Source organism: Filobasidium floriforme (genome assembly GCF_021052385.1).
Source record: "Filobasidium floriforme strain CBS 6241 chromosome Unknown HD553scaffold_1, whole genome shotgun sequence".
Lineage (NCBI taxonomy): Eukaryota > Fungi > Basidiomycota > Tremellomycetes > Filobasidiales > Filobasidiaceae > Filobasidium > Filobasidium floriforme.
Genome location: NW_025763622.1, coordinates 1,681,435 through 1,695,287, shown reverse-complemented (window position 1 = coordinate 1,695,287; position 13,853 = coordinate 1,681,435). Strand labels below are relative to the sequence as shown.

Sequence of the window (13,853 nt, the reverse complement as noted above, 5' to 3'; positions counted from 1 at the left end):
TCTTTGACCGTACAACTCGAAGTTCACTGAATCATCCAAGTCTGGGCATAACGTCGATCCATCCAGAAAGAGCCCTATCGAGACGTCTTCGTCGAAACGTTCATACGTTGATATCCGTGAATCTTTATCCCGCTACCATGCCTGTACGTTCAAGGTCACTTGCCGACCGCTTCCGTAACGACGTGATTTCGCTGACCTGATCTTCCGTGACAAACCCCCTATCTACCGACTTCTCTTCGGCGTTCGTGTGCGTGCTGGTCTGGTGTGCAACCTCGAAACTTGGCTTCAATAGAATGGTCGACGCCTCTCTGATCATGACGATCTAGGTTCTGAGAACGAAGAGGGCGAGGGGAGCCCAGAAACTTCGCGGGGAGGAAAGGCTCGCAAGACAAGCAACAATACAGGCGTGTGCGTGTAACCGATATCGCTGAAGGAAAGCGTGTACTATTGAACTGACATGAATGACTTTCTTGCAGTTCGGCGCAAGGTACGGCTGTGTACCTCTCGAAGGACGTAGGCAGGTACTGAAATGGAGTTCAACTTGTCCCTAACAACAGCTAGACGAGACCAGAACCGGATCGCACAGAGAGAGTTCCGTTTGCGAAAACAAGTACGTGTCGTGGCGCAAGTCTAGCTGGGAAGTGTCGGATAGTTTTGCTGATGTGATGTGCTTACCGACAGCAACAAGTGAGTGTGGATCGATGAATAGGATCTGTCAAGGCTGGACTCTTACCGTCCGTTGCAGATCAAGGATTTGCAAGCCAGGGTCGAACTGTTGTCCGGCGACCATGATGAACGGCAAGAAGCGATATCGCTCCTGGTCAAGAACCTGTTGACAGAGAAGTATGTGCATCAGCATCAGTATGGAGCCATTGATGGTCGGCTCACGCGCATCTTGCTCTTATAGTGCTCAACTCAGAAAGATGGTCAAGGACCTCTCGGGTTTCATCGGAGAAGGTGATCCGTCGCTTCATATGCTTGCATGCGTATCCGAACTTGTGTGAATTTACCATCGCATTCTTCCAGGTTTGGCGACGTTCCTGCCTAGACTTGGTTTGAATCATGAACAGCTCGACGCCTTTGTGAATCGCCCGGAAACCGCTCCTGCACATGAAGCGATGGAGTTGCTTCGCGTCGCCAGGCAGAAGGAAGAGAATACGGGTACGAAGACGGCGAAGGAGTCCAACTTCGATGACATCTTGGGAACTGGGACGAGAGATGCTAGTCCCTTCGAAGGGTCTAGCCGAAAGCGGGCGGGGCCGGACACGAGTTATGATCCAGAGTCCTCGAAGAGGGCCCGGATGGATGAGCCAGAGGCCGGCTCTCGTCTATCTCGATACAACGAATATCCCATGCACAACGGGGGGACCGAGCAGGACAGCGGACGGCGTCCAACTCTAGATCCGATCTCGACGCAGAGTCAACCCGAAGCGAGTTATGGAGCAGGCGCATCGAACGGTCATTCTGCTATGTCACAAGCTCGGGGCGAAGTCACACCGAGCCGAAGTCCCAACGTCCTTGCGAATACGGGACAGGCTTTCATGCTTCCAGAAGGACGTGCACAAGAAGCTATGCAGCTTATCGGATATCATCTTACAAAGTAGGCCATGCGTATACCCCCGATTCTCGTTACCAGCCCTTTTAACCAGCACGTTTCACTAGCTATCGCCAAAACAATTCCTACGTCTTGCCTCCATCGCTGAGACCGACACCTCTGCAACGAAACCTTGCGCATGGTGAGCCTGATCTGAAATGGAATTAATGGATCAGGTACTGATTCTCGCCGGTAAAACAGAACATATTATCGACGGCGTCATCTTCCCCTCCCTTCGAGACAAGCTGATCTTGCTTCGGGGTAAGTATCTTATACGAGCAACGCCACGCAGGGCGTTCAGAGCCTAAGACGTCATGCAACTCTTCCCGCAGGAAAATACGACGTAATCGAGGTTGTCCGAGGCATGTTTGACGAGTTCACCATTCCAGGGGGTGAGTGAAGGGTCTACCGGCCCTAATCTCCTTGGTCGCTGAGAACCCTTTCTGTCTTGCAGAGGATACCCTGAATCATCATAGCTACGAAGTCAGCGAAAAGTGGCTTAGGGAAAACGTCTGGTTCTGGGACAAGGAAGTGTTGGAGATCACAAATGCTTGGAGGGCACGTAGAGGAGAGCCAATCTTGACTCGTGAAGATCTGGTCGGCAAGAACGATCCGTAATCCTAATCAGCAAGCATATATGGGTGCGAGCATATTTCCTGTCTTGACAAGGATCTCGATGGTGAGAATGTTGTATTATATCAAATCAGATCTTGAAACGCCATTTCACCTCTGATGCAGGATTATCGAAATATATATAGACGCAGTGAAAAAGGCGTTTCTGAGGAGGGTCAACGAGATAGAAATCAAACGAGCATGGCCCAAGCACAAGGATGGTGCCGCGGCCAATTCCCCAGCCTCTCCGGCCCGAATGAACAATCCACTGGGCTTTTCTCCGTGTAGTCTGAGGAGTCGATCGCGGCACCGTCCTGACGCCAGGGTCGTCTTCTTTGTGACGCTGAGCAAAACCGTAGCATCCCGAATGAGGTACCGCTCTGGATCAGTTGGAGCATCACTCCATGCTGACCCGGACAAGGGTCCCCGAGGGAGTGTCTTGCCAGACGACCAGATGGTGCAAGCGAATGTGGACGATGACTTCGTCCATAAGAGGACCACGGATGTGTTGCTCTCGAAGTTCGTAAAGGAGGTCGTCCAGATACATGGACTGATAAGGTGCAGCACGTCAGCGAGTGATGCGAGAGGATGGCGTCGACGTTTTTTCTCCCTTTCGGAAGACTCACCGATCCGTCCGCGGTCCTGACCATATTTAGTACCCACTCCGACAAGGGTCCAATACTCTCACGCTCTGCTTCGGTGAGATAGGGTTCTTCCACAAAGGGACTGGGTCCGGAACTTCCGGAAGACCAGGACATCGAATGAGTGGCGTGTGCGTCCCCGGTAATAAAGGTCGTCTCGTCGATGAAGAAGTTCCCGAAGGCCTGTCTGGACGAGACAGTGAGCGGTTGTTGTTGCCACCTTGACGACTGGAACTTGCCTTGAAGAATACTCGACGAGGAAGCCGACACCAAGTAGCGAGAGAGACCGGTGGAACTGATGTGTTATGCTGTGGACGCAAAGTAGGCCAGTCAGAACAGAGGCGAATGGTGAGCGTTGAACGTTGTATTCCTGCCTCACTGGATTCGATATGGGTGGACACCTGTATATCAAGCTATTGATCAGATGTTCAGGGACCCTTCAAGTTTCCGAAAGGACATCCGGCGATTTATATATAAGGTGGGGTTCTCGATTCTCAGACGACCGCTGTGTGATCGGAACCCCTCATCACGGGATCGGCAGTATGACGACTCGAGAACAAGAGCAATCGAGTACAGCGCTCACTGATGATTACCCGAAAAGGCCGAGTTGTTGTCAAATCCGTGGCGAGAACAATGGCTCATCATGTCCAGTATTCACCATCATCAACATGCAACATGACGCTCAAAGGCGGCCCGACCTCGTCGACGATCCTCAATTTCCATGGACTCACTATCCATCGGAGTGATATGCTGTGGAACAATCCCCACCGAGAGAACAATCCACCAAGCGATCCCCGATGATCGGCGCTCGGAATCCTTTCAAGTTGTGCTCTGGCGCAGAAGAGGACGGGTATACCCGCGCTAAGCGACGTAGTCGACCATGGTCAATCGTCCTTTGCGTTCTTTGTTCATCTTGCTAACTGGTCGGGTAGGCCGATCACTCAATCAGATCATGTACAAGATCGCTGTCCTCGTCTTTGGTCTCTAGATCTCAAACTTCTATGTGGTACAAGCCTCGTCTGCCTATCTGTTCTCGTTCGCTTCCTTCGCGCTCTTGGGAGGGATTCTCCTCAAAGGCCTCAAACAAGATCATAAGATACGAGATCCCCTTTTTCTTCCGTGATGATCGGACCGGTTCGATCGAGGTCCACAACTTCTTCCTCCACACCAAAGGTGATCTCTAACTCATCGCCGATCAGTCGGATTCGAGCTTTCTCTACAGGCCAAGGGTAATCCTCGACGCCTCGGCCGAGTAAGGTTAGCACGGGCATCTCGTCAGGTAACGATAACCGGTGTACAAAGGGGACCAGGAGGTGAGCCGTCGAGATGGTCCAAGCGGTGCAAATAGAAAGAGCAGTGATAACTAGGGTGTAGGTAATCCAGCTGTTGTCGTAACGAGCCAGAGCAGCCATCTTGTCCGCGTGGATGTAAAACTCGTCTGCTCAAGACCTCGCCGTCAGCCTTCCAAACGCTACAGTCGGCCAGCCTTTTGACCCACCGATCCAGAGAGCGGCTAACAAGCCCTCAAAGACAAGACAGACCCCCACTCTGTGTAGAAGTGGAGACTTGTCCGTGTTTTGACAACAACTCGCTTCTAGGTATCCGAAGCAGAGGTAAACCAAGCCGAGTTGAGACAGAAAACGAGTAACGTTGATCATCTGGTCCCATTCTTCTTCCGTGCCCCAGTAGGCACCGAAAGAACCAAGTCTATACAAGGCTGAGATTACTAGACGACGTTTGAGTTCATGTGCTTTCCAGCAACTAGACACCCACTCACCGTCGGGTACATGCCAAAGCACCGCACTGTATGCCAACGAAAGGCTGGCCAGGGCGGCGTGAAGAACGGCGCGAGTGCAGGCGAATCCCCTCGAGGAGGCTGTGGTGATTTGGACGTTCACCTCCAAGTCGTCGTCTTGAGTAGGCTCATGCAAGTTCATGCTGGAGATTTTGGCTTGGTGTGATACAGGGGCTTTGGAGGTCGAAACGTGTTTGCTTTACCTTGTACATCTCAGGCACATCACTCATCGCTCAGCTTCCAGCTGCGCTGCGACTTTATAGGCGATACCGCCCTTGCATGGCATCAACATCGAGATATTCCTCGCCATAGGTCACAAAGGAAGACGAACACGGATAAAAGGGGGGAAGAGGTATACTGGGGTCGATCCAACTTCGAACGGTTGGTGAGGGAAAGCTGAAACACACCACGAAGCGGATGGAGAAGCGCAAGAGACGCGCGCTTGACCGGGGAATCGATGCCGTAATTTCAGAGAGAAGTCGACAAGGTAAACAAACACGCATTTCCCCGACCCTCAACTTGTCAGATCGCAGGATCGCAAGTGATTGCGAGCATTTCGATTCATCACAAGCTCATGAATCATAGTCTTGGTGAATTGAGATCGACAACACTTACTGACTGAACGTCGCAAAAATGTCAAATGAAGCTACCCGCCGTCCGGAATCTAGGTCTGGACGTCAGACACCCCTCTCGCAACCAACGAGCGAGCCGGCTGCAACGACAGGAATCGAGCCGAGATCTCGAACGCGGGAAGCTTCAGGCAGTCAAGCGGCTGGCGAACCGGTCGGGGACAAGGCCTCAAAGACTGATGTAGGAGAGATCAAACGGAGAGAATACGCGAGAACTACCGCTCGGTCAGGTCAGAAAGAGGTAGACGTGTGAGTTGATCGAGATTGTCGTTCCAGTGGTGGAGAAGCTCAGCTTCTCGACGGTAGACAACCTGAACTCCGTCGAAGAGCATCAAGAACGGATACAACAGAGAGGTCCAAGAGAGTACCTCGACCTATATCCGTGCCAGACCTTGAGCCTGTGCCGCCTCCAGGTTTCAAAGAGCCAGGGACCGGAAACACGCTCAATTCGCCAGCCCCGATGCCGACTCTAGACCCTTCAGAAACCGAAGGCAAGACGAGAGCAGAGATTTTGAATACCTGGAAGCAGAAGACTGGTAAGATTTGGGTAATTCGAACATGTGATCGGCTTGAATGCTGAGCCTTGATGGTGTGATATTAGGTGTCAAAGCGGTAGATACATCGCTGCTTCTCCGAGACATGCTGTACCTTCTGCAAGGTATCGATGGTAAATACGTTCGCTTTGATCGCAAAACAAAGGCTCAGAAGAGCCGAGAGGTGAATCCGTATCTGGGCAACATCGAATTCACCCGCAAAGGAGAAGGTTCGCAGCTCGACAGAGATCTGAGAAAGGGAAAAGCACGAGGGGACTTGCTGCTTGGAGGCGGTGTAGAGGAAGATGACATTACTGGGGTCACGTTTGTGAATGAGTCGGGCCAAGTGAGTTGACACTGCCGTCTGCGGGACATTGGCTTCTTGCTGACTCTCTTCTGCGCGAGACAGTCCTATGAGGCCTCCGAATCGCTCAAATCGACAATCGTATCGCTCGCCGAGTTGGGCATGTTATACAGAGGGGTCTATAATTTCGTCAGGGTGACCCAGGCAACTGCTGGCGTGTCTATCGGAGCGGGAGGGATGACTGCTCAAGTAAGTTCATCCTGGGACAAGGAAGAGCGCATGGATGTTGAATGCAACTCCGCAGAGCCTGTGCTTTGTGCTACAACGAGAATTATCTGGGTATCATGAGCTTCTCACCTTGTTGGAGAATCAGATGAAGCGCACAGAGTCGGAATTGCCTCCTCAGAGCGAAGGGTCTCGGGATTCTTCTCGGGTCGTGGATCACGATTTCCCAGCACAAAATTCAGGCATGACATTTCAACGCCTTTCGCTGTGGACAGAAGAGTCGAATCTTAAGATGAGGATGATGAGCACACTAGTCAGCGAAGCCAGCAGTAAGTTTTAGCAAATTTCAGTTGAGCACAAGCCGTAATTGACGAGCCAATTCTCGATGTCAGCTGCTAGAGGTGGAGCTCTGATTTCTGCCATTCACGCTCATACTTTGCATGGCGATCCTTCTGTGCGGGAGTTTGCGAACGATGTGCTCGAAGAGGTTAGCCAAGTTACACAGCATCGCAGCCCGACCTCACATCTGACAAGCCTAAATCTCGAACAGGTCTCCAAACCTTTTTTCAAATCACTACAAAGTTGGATTTTCTCGGGGCAACTTCATGATCCCTTCAACGAGTTTTTCATACAACAGGATGCAGAAATCGCGAAGCGTTCCAACGGTCGCCACACACCGCACGGCGACTATGGCTTCGGAAATGGGGATGCTGAATTCGGCGGAGATGATCCGTACATGATCTGGGAGAAGCGGTATATATTCGTCAAGGATATGCTTCCCATCTTTGTGAACGAAGAGTTTGGTCGCAAGGTTTGTCTGTCTTCTGATCTGCCTTTTGCTCTCGACACAAAATTGACTAGCATTCATTTTTAGATCTTCATTACTGGGAAAAGTATCAATTTTATCAGGTTCAGTTGTCAAGACAGCGACTGGACTTCCGTTCAAGCACAGTCCACAGAGGAAGATGCAGGTGCGTCTCGGAGGCGTTGACCTTCGCGCGACGCGTTCTGAATCTTGACTTATGATCCGCTAGTCCTTTGCTACGGTGACATTGCTCACCTGGAAAGAACAATCGATGCAGCGTATTCCTCGGCCAGCAAGCGGTTGTTGGACATCTTCTTCGACCGCTTCAAGCTCCTTGAGCACCTCGAGGCGATGCGACGATACGTCCTGTTGTGCGCGGGGGATTTCGCCGACATATTGTTAGAAGGGCTTAGGTGAGTAGATTGCGAATCTTCTACGCGATATATGCTAATCTCATTGCGCCTATAGCCCACGACTAGACCGAGACGCTTCCAAGCTGCTACGACATCATCTCGCGTCAGATATCGAGACTGCGATTCAAGGCAGCAATGCCAGACACGAACCAGAAGACGTCTTGCGCAGACTGGACGCCCAGATATTGACATTTTCCCCGGGAGCCCTCGGGTGGGAATGCTTCTCCTTGCAATACAAGGTCGAAGCACCGATCAATGCTGTGCTGGATGATGCAGCGACTCGCGACTACGACAGGATATTCATGTATCTCTGGCGGGTACGACGTGTAGCCGCATCACAACGCAAGCGCTGGCTTAGGAGCACGTTCGAGCCTCGGAATTTCCGGAGTCTAAAGGGTGAGTACAGCATACAAGCTCAGAGCTGTGTCTTCTCGTTGACGTTCGTTCGTATGATCAGGCTATAAAAGTGCATGGCACCGTTGTCATATACTTCAAGCTCAGATGATACATTTTGTGGCGGAACTTCAAGCCTTCTGCCAATTGGAAGCCATCGAACTGGCGTGGCAGGACATGCTCGAGTTTGAACGCACCCGACAAGGTGACCTAGATGCGTTGATCTTGGCACATCGAACATATCTACAAAACATCATGTCAAAAGCACTCTTGATCAACCCAAAAGACCCGAAAGATGTGAGTCCGAGCCCGCTTTAGGGAAACAGGCACGTACTGACCCTCATCCCGAGATCAGAACTCGCTCAACGCCACTGTGAACAAGATCCTAGATCAGATCATGCAATTCGGACATCAATTGGTTAGTGAGGACTGCGATATTAGCCTAATAGCACACAGACTAACAGCAGGACTTGCAGGACTCGCTTTATAATCTCTCTGTAGCGGAAAAGACACGTCTTACCCAAAAGGCTGAGGTGGAGCGGGTGAGTAAGGTGTGGTACCTGCCAGCATCGAATCGTTGGCCGAGACTCTATATTGCTATCATCAGGGTGTACTTCCTGCATCAGTTTTGACCGACAACGGCGAAAAGGCTGCAGCACAGCTGCAAGATCTCAACCGTCAAATCGAAGATCAAACAAAGAAGTTCAAGTCAAGCATGACCAATCTGATAACAGGTCTCGAATCCCATTCGAACTACGAAGTCAAATTTTTGGCCGTGCGCCTGTCGTTCAACGAGGTCTATGTCGCAAAGAGAACCAAGAAGACGGCGACATCCCGAACGTAAATGATTCCCACTGTACAAGGCACAAACAAGCGTGGCCCAAATGTACGTTGATGACCTTGACGACGAGATGACGATGATACCCGGTGTACATGTAAGATTCAGAATAGGCAGGTCGTAAAGAGCATAACCATCTATAATACAACGATCTGATCCGCAAGTATTGCACGCTACTGTCTTGATCCACGCTTCTTGTTGGTGAGATTGACCTTGTTTGGGCCTTTCTGCTTGGTGGCTTTCCCGAGCGGCACGTAAGAATACGGAGATACATCCTGACCGGCGGGTTTGATGTCTCCTCCCGCTCGCTATGACAGGTTCGATTAGCGACAGTCCGCACCAGGCAAAGATTGACCAGACCTACCTTGGACCTGAACTCCGTCCCGAGCTTTTCTGGCACTCGCCTGGCCTTCTTCTTGCGATCGCTGTCGTCGTCCATGATCCCCTCCAACATATCGACATCGTTCTCGGCCTCGACGGCACGACCGCGTTTGTTGGCCTTATTCAACTTTAGTCGACCCCGGGCATCTCGACTCATACCGTCCACCGAGGTAATCGCAGTCTGGTAAGCGCTTCCGGCAAGAACATCGCCAGCCGACGGTTCTTGATCGGAGCCATCTTCGTCGATAATCATCCTGCCAGACTCCTTGTCCGTCTTGAAGTCGGCAGCATCTTGACCAGGTCGACGACGCTTGTTTGCGTTCGGATTCTGGCCAGTGACTCGTCCGGCGATCGACCTGTCTAACAGATCCATAGGTGCATCGTCATCCTCCCGAATGAAAGCACCGGTGTCCTTTCCTTTCCTGATCTTCTGTTGAGCCTTTTTGCCAGCTACAGCCCTCTCCACCTCTTCGTCATCAGACTCTTCGCTCGCACTACCATACAGCGCATCATCGAACGCATTACCAGAAGTCTTTCGTTGAACAGCCTATGGAATTGCCGTTGTGTTAGGTCGCGCTGTAGCGATTTGCTTTCGATACTTTTCTCAAAACTCACTTCTTCGTCCTCTTCGTCGCCGTTCTGAGCTTTGGCGATCTTCTGACGCTTAGCCCTGTCCTTCTTCTTCTTGATGTGCTCCAGAACCTTTTTCTCGTCACCCTCTCCAGCCTTGCGGTAGACCGAATCGTATCCGAACTTCCTGATCATCCGCTCGAAGATATGAATGGTCTTGGTCTTGAAATGGTTCTTGTGGTCGTGCACCCAGCCCAATAATGCGGGAACCAGAGCGCCTAATTGCGGTCGGAGTGTACTTTCGGGCAGCGAGACGACAGCGACCTTGACAAACCCGAGCGCCGACTTGACGATCTCTCGATTCTTCGAGGCGACAAATACGACAATGGTGGCAACCATCTCGTCGAGCATATCGCGGGGAAGGTCGTCTGTGAGATAACCGACTTGTCAGCAACCAAACATTGGCCCGATGCAGGTCTGGCCCAAAATCTTACCTTGGAACTCGAACATTAGACGAGACAAGGCCGTGATGGTAGCGCTGATCATATGAGGTGTGCTAGCAGCCAATCCAGCTGCCACCATGGTCGTGTACTCCTGCACACTTGCAACAGCTGTGGCGAGAGAGCGGTACAGTCAATCAGCCGACCCGCGGTGGACGTGCGACCGAGACTTACCGTTGCCAACAGGCGCGTCACCTTCCATCGCCTCATCGTCCTTTTCCGCATCTGCACCATCCCCTTTCAGCAATTGCTGATCGACTACACCTCCCTCGGACATCTTCCTGGCCATCACGACAAGCAGATCGAAGGCAGCATTTCGAGCCTTCTCGTTGACCTCCTTAGTTCCGAGCACAGCTTCCGTAACGAGCGTAGGAATCAAATGCAATCTAGTCTTGGGCAAAATTGGCACGAGGGTGATGAGGAGAAGCATCCGATCCTGGTTTGCCCCTAAATGTCAGTTGTCGTAGCTCGGTGTCATCACTGTTTCCACAACGACTTACTCGCTGAGCTCCCGGTCCAATGCTGGCGCTCACGTCGACCAGCTTCTGAACAAACTGGTCGAACCCTTCTCCCTGAAGTACGCTAGCTTTATTAAGCTCGATCAGACGGGTCAAGATCCTGTAACTCTTCTTCTGGATGGCAGCGTCAGAGTTCTCGATGAGGTTGCCAGTCGACGCGGCATTAAACAGCGCAGTAGCAGGAGCCGAAGGCAGATGAGGGATGAGGATGATCAGAAGATCGAGCATTGTATGAGACACGGGCGGTAGACCTCCAGTAGAGCTGGAAGGCTGGGACAGAGCGCTAGCCAAGTGTGAAGTGACCTTTTCGTAAGTAGCGGTGACCTCCTGTAGCAGACTTAGATATCAGCCCGTTTTTCACGCCGACTACGTAACATTGGACCCGGTGCTAACCTTTTCGTCCATGATGCCAAGCCACAACCCGATAACGTCACCGACCTGACCTCTATGCTCCCGCGGGACGCTGCTGAACACATTGAAGAGCACCGCAAGCATCTCGCCTGCCATCTTCTTCAAATGCGCGACATTCTGAGCGGCATCTTGCTGATCGACACCGAAGGTCTTCAAGAGCTCTTCAGCGTCCGTGCCGGAACGCGATAGGGTTTGCACGGAAGTGATGACGTTCGAAAGCGCTCGAAGGATGGGACCACGGAGCAAAGGCTGTCCGTACAGCAGTTGCGCTAAAAGGCTCGCAAATTGTGTTGTGAAGCCCTGGAGTGGCGCGCATGTCAGCCATCCTCGGTACCGGATGGCACGAACAATTCGATCGCACTCACCTCTCGAAGGTCTCGGGCAAGATCAACAAATCCAGGCAGGCAGTCCCAAATTTGACCAATGATAACTTCCCAAACCTTGGCTTCACCCGCCCTGCCCCCTTCTTCGGCCTTGACCTTTCTCTCAAAGGATCGCTCGGACATAGGTACCAGCTTGTTGGTGAAGAACGACAAGGAGTCGTTGGTGATTCTCGATCGCATGAGGGGAAGCAGATGTGCTCGTCCAGGTTGGGGAACTTTTCCAGAACTATTAGAAGCGGTTTAGCTTTTGTTACGGACAATGTCGATCGGTGTCGAGCGAGACTCACGCGTCAGGCTCAATATTGAGTGGCAAAGACCTCAGTACAGCCTCGACACCCATAACCTCGAAAGCCATTCCGACGACATCGTCAACCTTTTCCTTGTCTTGGAATCCAGGTTGTGCTCGAAGATCTGCCACGGAGTTAACGGCATCAAGGAGCAGGATCTGCGCGGGCGAGCTCGATTTCGAGTTGTCGGTCTTTTCCTCGTTCTCGACGACTCCAGACCTCATCTTTGAGACCAGAGCGGTCAAAATGGGCAACAGGTAGGGTAACAATAAGGGCTGAGTAGCCATGGCTCGCTCCAGCTGGTTGAGGATCTTGCTCAGAAGAGGCGGCTTCATCTTCTGTCGCTTCGCTTCGAGGTCCCCTCCAAACTTTTTGTACTGGACCGCCTGGGTGATCATCTCGGCCGACACGCAGTATCGGATCAATCCTTGCGAACCGAGACCTTCAGCTGCCTTTCTCCGTGCCTCGGGAGTAGCGGTCGGGTGGGTCAAGATGTTGCTCCAGAGGACGGTCCAAGCCTTCGAAAAGTATTCCTTCGAAGTGATGTACGCGTCCTGCATCGACAGCTTGAGCATACCAGACGAGAGCGCTTGGATATACTCGATCTGGTCGGCAGGCGCGGACGAGGGAGGGGGTGACTCGAGCAGAGCGTTGAGGATCACAGGCAGGTTGTTCAATTCCCTGATGGGCATTTGCTCATCCTTGGGGATCCCTGATGCGTATTCAGGAGCGGGAGAGAGGAGGTGGGCGAGCAAGGAAAAGATCTGAGGGGTCAGGTGAGGCATGTGAGGAAGGGAGAGGAGCAGAGGACATAGTGATGAGAGGTCCTGTGAAATGTGATAGAGTTGAGCGTGAGTATATGGAATCGAGAGCGGCGAGTCTTGATGGGCAGCCTCACCTCCTCGTCCATCACCGAGACCCAGCCTCGCAAACCCTGTACCACCCAGATCGCCCGTTTGCCCTCGGCATCCTCGGCACCGGCCATGACCATGCCGCCGGCAAATTTAACCTTCTTGACCTTGCTCTGGCCTCCTTTGGTCTCCTCCTCGAGGATCCCCATGGCCCAATCTCGAGCTCGATGCAGGTAGGGGTGGTCCCCAGCTACCACCTTGGGAGGAATGGGGGTAGTAAGGACCTTTCGGACGCCCTCTTGTGCGAGATGTCGGACCTTGGGTCGGGGATCCACGTTGAGCTCGAGAAAATGGTTCCAGGCTCGCTTGAGGAGAGGCGAAGAATTTAGGAGACCGACCGGAGCCAAGAGGAAGATTGTCGTGAAGATCTGAACAAGCGATCGGAGCGCCGGGGGATGTGACAAGCATGGGTCGAAGAGCGGGATGAGAATAGGGAGTAGGGTATTTAGCTGGTTGGATACGACCTGCTTGGGAGTTTCTGGTACCACGGTCGCCATCAAGTAGAGGGTTGCAGGGATCAGTCCGCCCTCGGAATAGTCTGTGGCGTCCTTCGACTTGGGCGTGCACGCCTTCTCCAGACATTGTACCAAAGATGCGAAATAGGCCGTTCCCGAGAATGGAGGTCCATTGACATCAGGTAAGCTGGACTTCAAGGTGTCCTCGAGAGCAATGAGCAGTTGAGCAGGTTTCTTCTGATGAGCGAGACCCGAGTTGGAAAGCCGACGGATGTTCTGCAAGGCCGTCTCAAAGTCCACTGCGGGAGCCGTTGAGGTCGTTTCTCCAGCAGCCATCTCGGTTCTATTGAGGTAGCTCGCTGGTTTCTTATATCTAGTTTGCAGAGTCCTGCGGGGTGGTTGTTGAAGATGCTTTGCGAGTGAAAATGAAACGAACATCCTCGAGTCCTTCGGTTTTTGCCTTGATCGACCCTTTCGAAATCTCAATCCCATCGTATGAAATCTGCTTCCGGTCGATGGGCAACGGGGGAGTCACGTGATTCAAGAGCGAGGCTCTCCGTTTCACAATTAATCTTGACGTTCCATGACATGCACGTAACAACAGGTAGAAATGACGGGACAACCCAGGCCCTGCACTCCCAGCCTTCGGTTCATA

General features: G+C 52.2%; 4 protein-coding genes across 4 annotated transcripts; 2 read left to right on the top strand and 2 right to left on the bottom strand.

Moving 5' to 3' along the window:
- The first annotated feature begins 4 nt into the window (after positions 1–4).
- HD553DRAFT_303392 (uncharacterized protein) lies at positions 5–2,361 on the top strand. The gene is given in 12 exon segments (XM_046178868.1): positions 5–143; positions 293–408; positions 477–487; positions 558–610; positions 626–628; positions 743–843; positions 908–957; positions 1,027–1,600; positions 1,663–1,736; positions 1,796–1,855; positions 1,927–1,986; positions 2,049–2,361. The coding sequence occupies 12 exon segments, from the start codon at positions 138–140 to the stop codon at positions 2,210–2,212; spliced, it is 1,272 nt and encodes a 423-aa protein (XP_046040433.1). The 5' UTR covers positions 5–137; the 3' UTR covers positions 2,213–2,361.
- A 1,565-nt stretch (positions 2,362–3,926) lies between these two features.
- Positions 3,927–4,784, bottom strand: HD553DRAFT_321392 (uncharacterized protein; the record flags this gene model as incomplete). The annotated part of the gene is made up of 3 exons (XM_046181225.1): positions 3,927–4,285; positions 4,346–4,564; positions 4,625–4,784. The coding sequence occupies 3 exons, from the start codon at positions 4,782–4,784 to the stop codon at positions 3,927–3,929; spliced, it is 738 nt and encodes a 245-aa protein (XP_046040432.1).
- Positions 4,785–5,177: 393 nt separating this feature from the next.
- HD553DRAFT_303388 (putative spindle pole body component alp6) lies at positions 5,178–8,879 on the top strand. Its single transcript, XM_046178867.1, has 14 exons — positions 5,178–5,520; positions 5,578–5,807; positions 5,873–6,150; positions 6,214–6,357; positions 6,413–6,662; positions 6,726–6,820; positions 6,884–7,144; positions 7,208–7,304; positions 7,368–7,551; positions 7,607–7,947; positions 8,009–8,241; positions 8,300–8,362; positions 8,421–8,486; positions 8,552–8,879. Exons 1-14 carry the CDS (start codon positions 5,276–5,278, stop codon positions 8,786–8,788), a joined length of 2,724 nt encoding a protein of 907 aa, XP_046040431.1. The 5' UTR covers positions 5,178–5,275; the 3' UTR covers positions 8,789–8,879.
- Positions 8,880–13,679, bottom strand: HD553DRAFT_303386 (putative ribosomal protein). The gene is made up of 10 exons (XM_046178866.1): positions 12,731–13,679; positions 11,833–12,659; positions 11,528–11,771; positions 11,145–11,462; positions 10,734–11,078; positions 10,408–10,669; positions 10,228–10,344; positions 9,779–10,161; positions 9,147–9,710; positions 8,880–9,090 (listed from the first exon to the last, which is right to left on the bottom strand). The coding sequence occupies exons 1-10, from the start codon at positions 13,634–13,636 to the stop codon at positions 8,956–8,958; spliced, it is 4,101 nt and encodes a 1,366-aa protein (XP_046040430.1). The 5' UTR covers positions 13,637–13,679; the 3' UTR covers positions 8,880–8,955.
- Positions 13,680–13,853: the final 174 nt, after the last annotated feature.

What these genes read in the sequence shown, in the direction of transcription:
- HD553DRAFT_303392 (XM_046178868.1), top strand. An exon ending in CTCGGGTTTCATCGGAGAAG is followed by an intron (nt 958 to 1,026) that starts GTGATCCGTCGC and finishes GCATTCTTCCAG; the next exon opens with GTTTGGCGACGTTCCTGCCT. An exon ending in GCAACGAAACCTTGCGCATG is followed by an intron (nt 1,737 to 1,795) that starts GTGAGCCTGATC and finishes CCGGTAAAACAG; the next exon opens with AACATATTATCGACGGCGTC.
- HD553DRAFT_303388 (XM_046178867.1), top strand. Translation starts at nt 5,276, where the DNA reads ATGTCAAATGAAGCTACCCGCCGTCCGGAATCTAGGTCTGGACGTCAG. An exon ending in CGGGAGGGATGACTGCTCAA is followed by an intron (nt 6,358 to 6,412) that starts GTAAGTTCATCC and finishes GCAACTCCGCAG; the next exon opens with AGCCTGTGCTTTGTGCTACA. An exon ending in AAAAGGCTGAGGTGGAGCGG is followed by an intron (nt 8,487 to 8,551) that starts GTGAGTAAGGTG and finishes TGCTATCATCAG; the next exon opens with GGTGTACTTCCTGCATCAGT.
- HD553DRAFT_303386 (XM_046178866.1), bottom strand. Translation starts at nt 13,636, where the DNA reads ATGTTCGTTTCATTTTCACTCGCAAAGCATCTTCAACAACCACCCCGC. An exon ending in CTCAATATTGAGCCTGACGC is followed by an intron (nt 11,772 to 11,832) that starts GTGAGTCTCGCT and finishes CGCTTCTAATAG; the next exon opens with TTCTGGAAAAGTTCCCCAAC. An exon ending in GGACGGAGTTCAGGTCCAAG is followed by an intron (nt 9,091 to 9,146) that starts GTAGGTCTGGTC and finishes AACCTGTCATAG; the next exon opens with CGAGCGGGAGGAGACATCAA.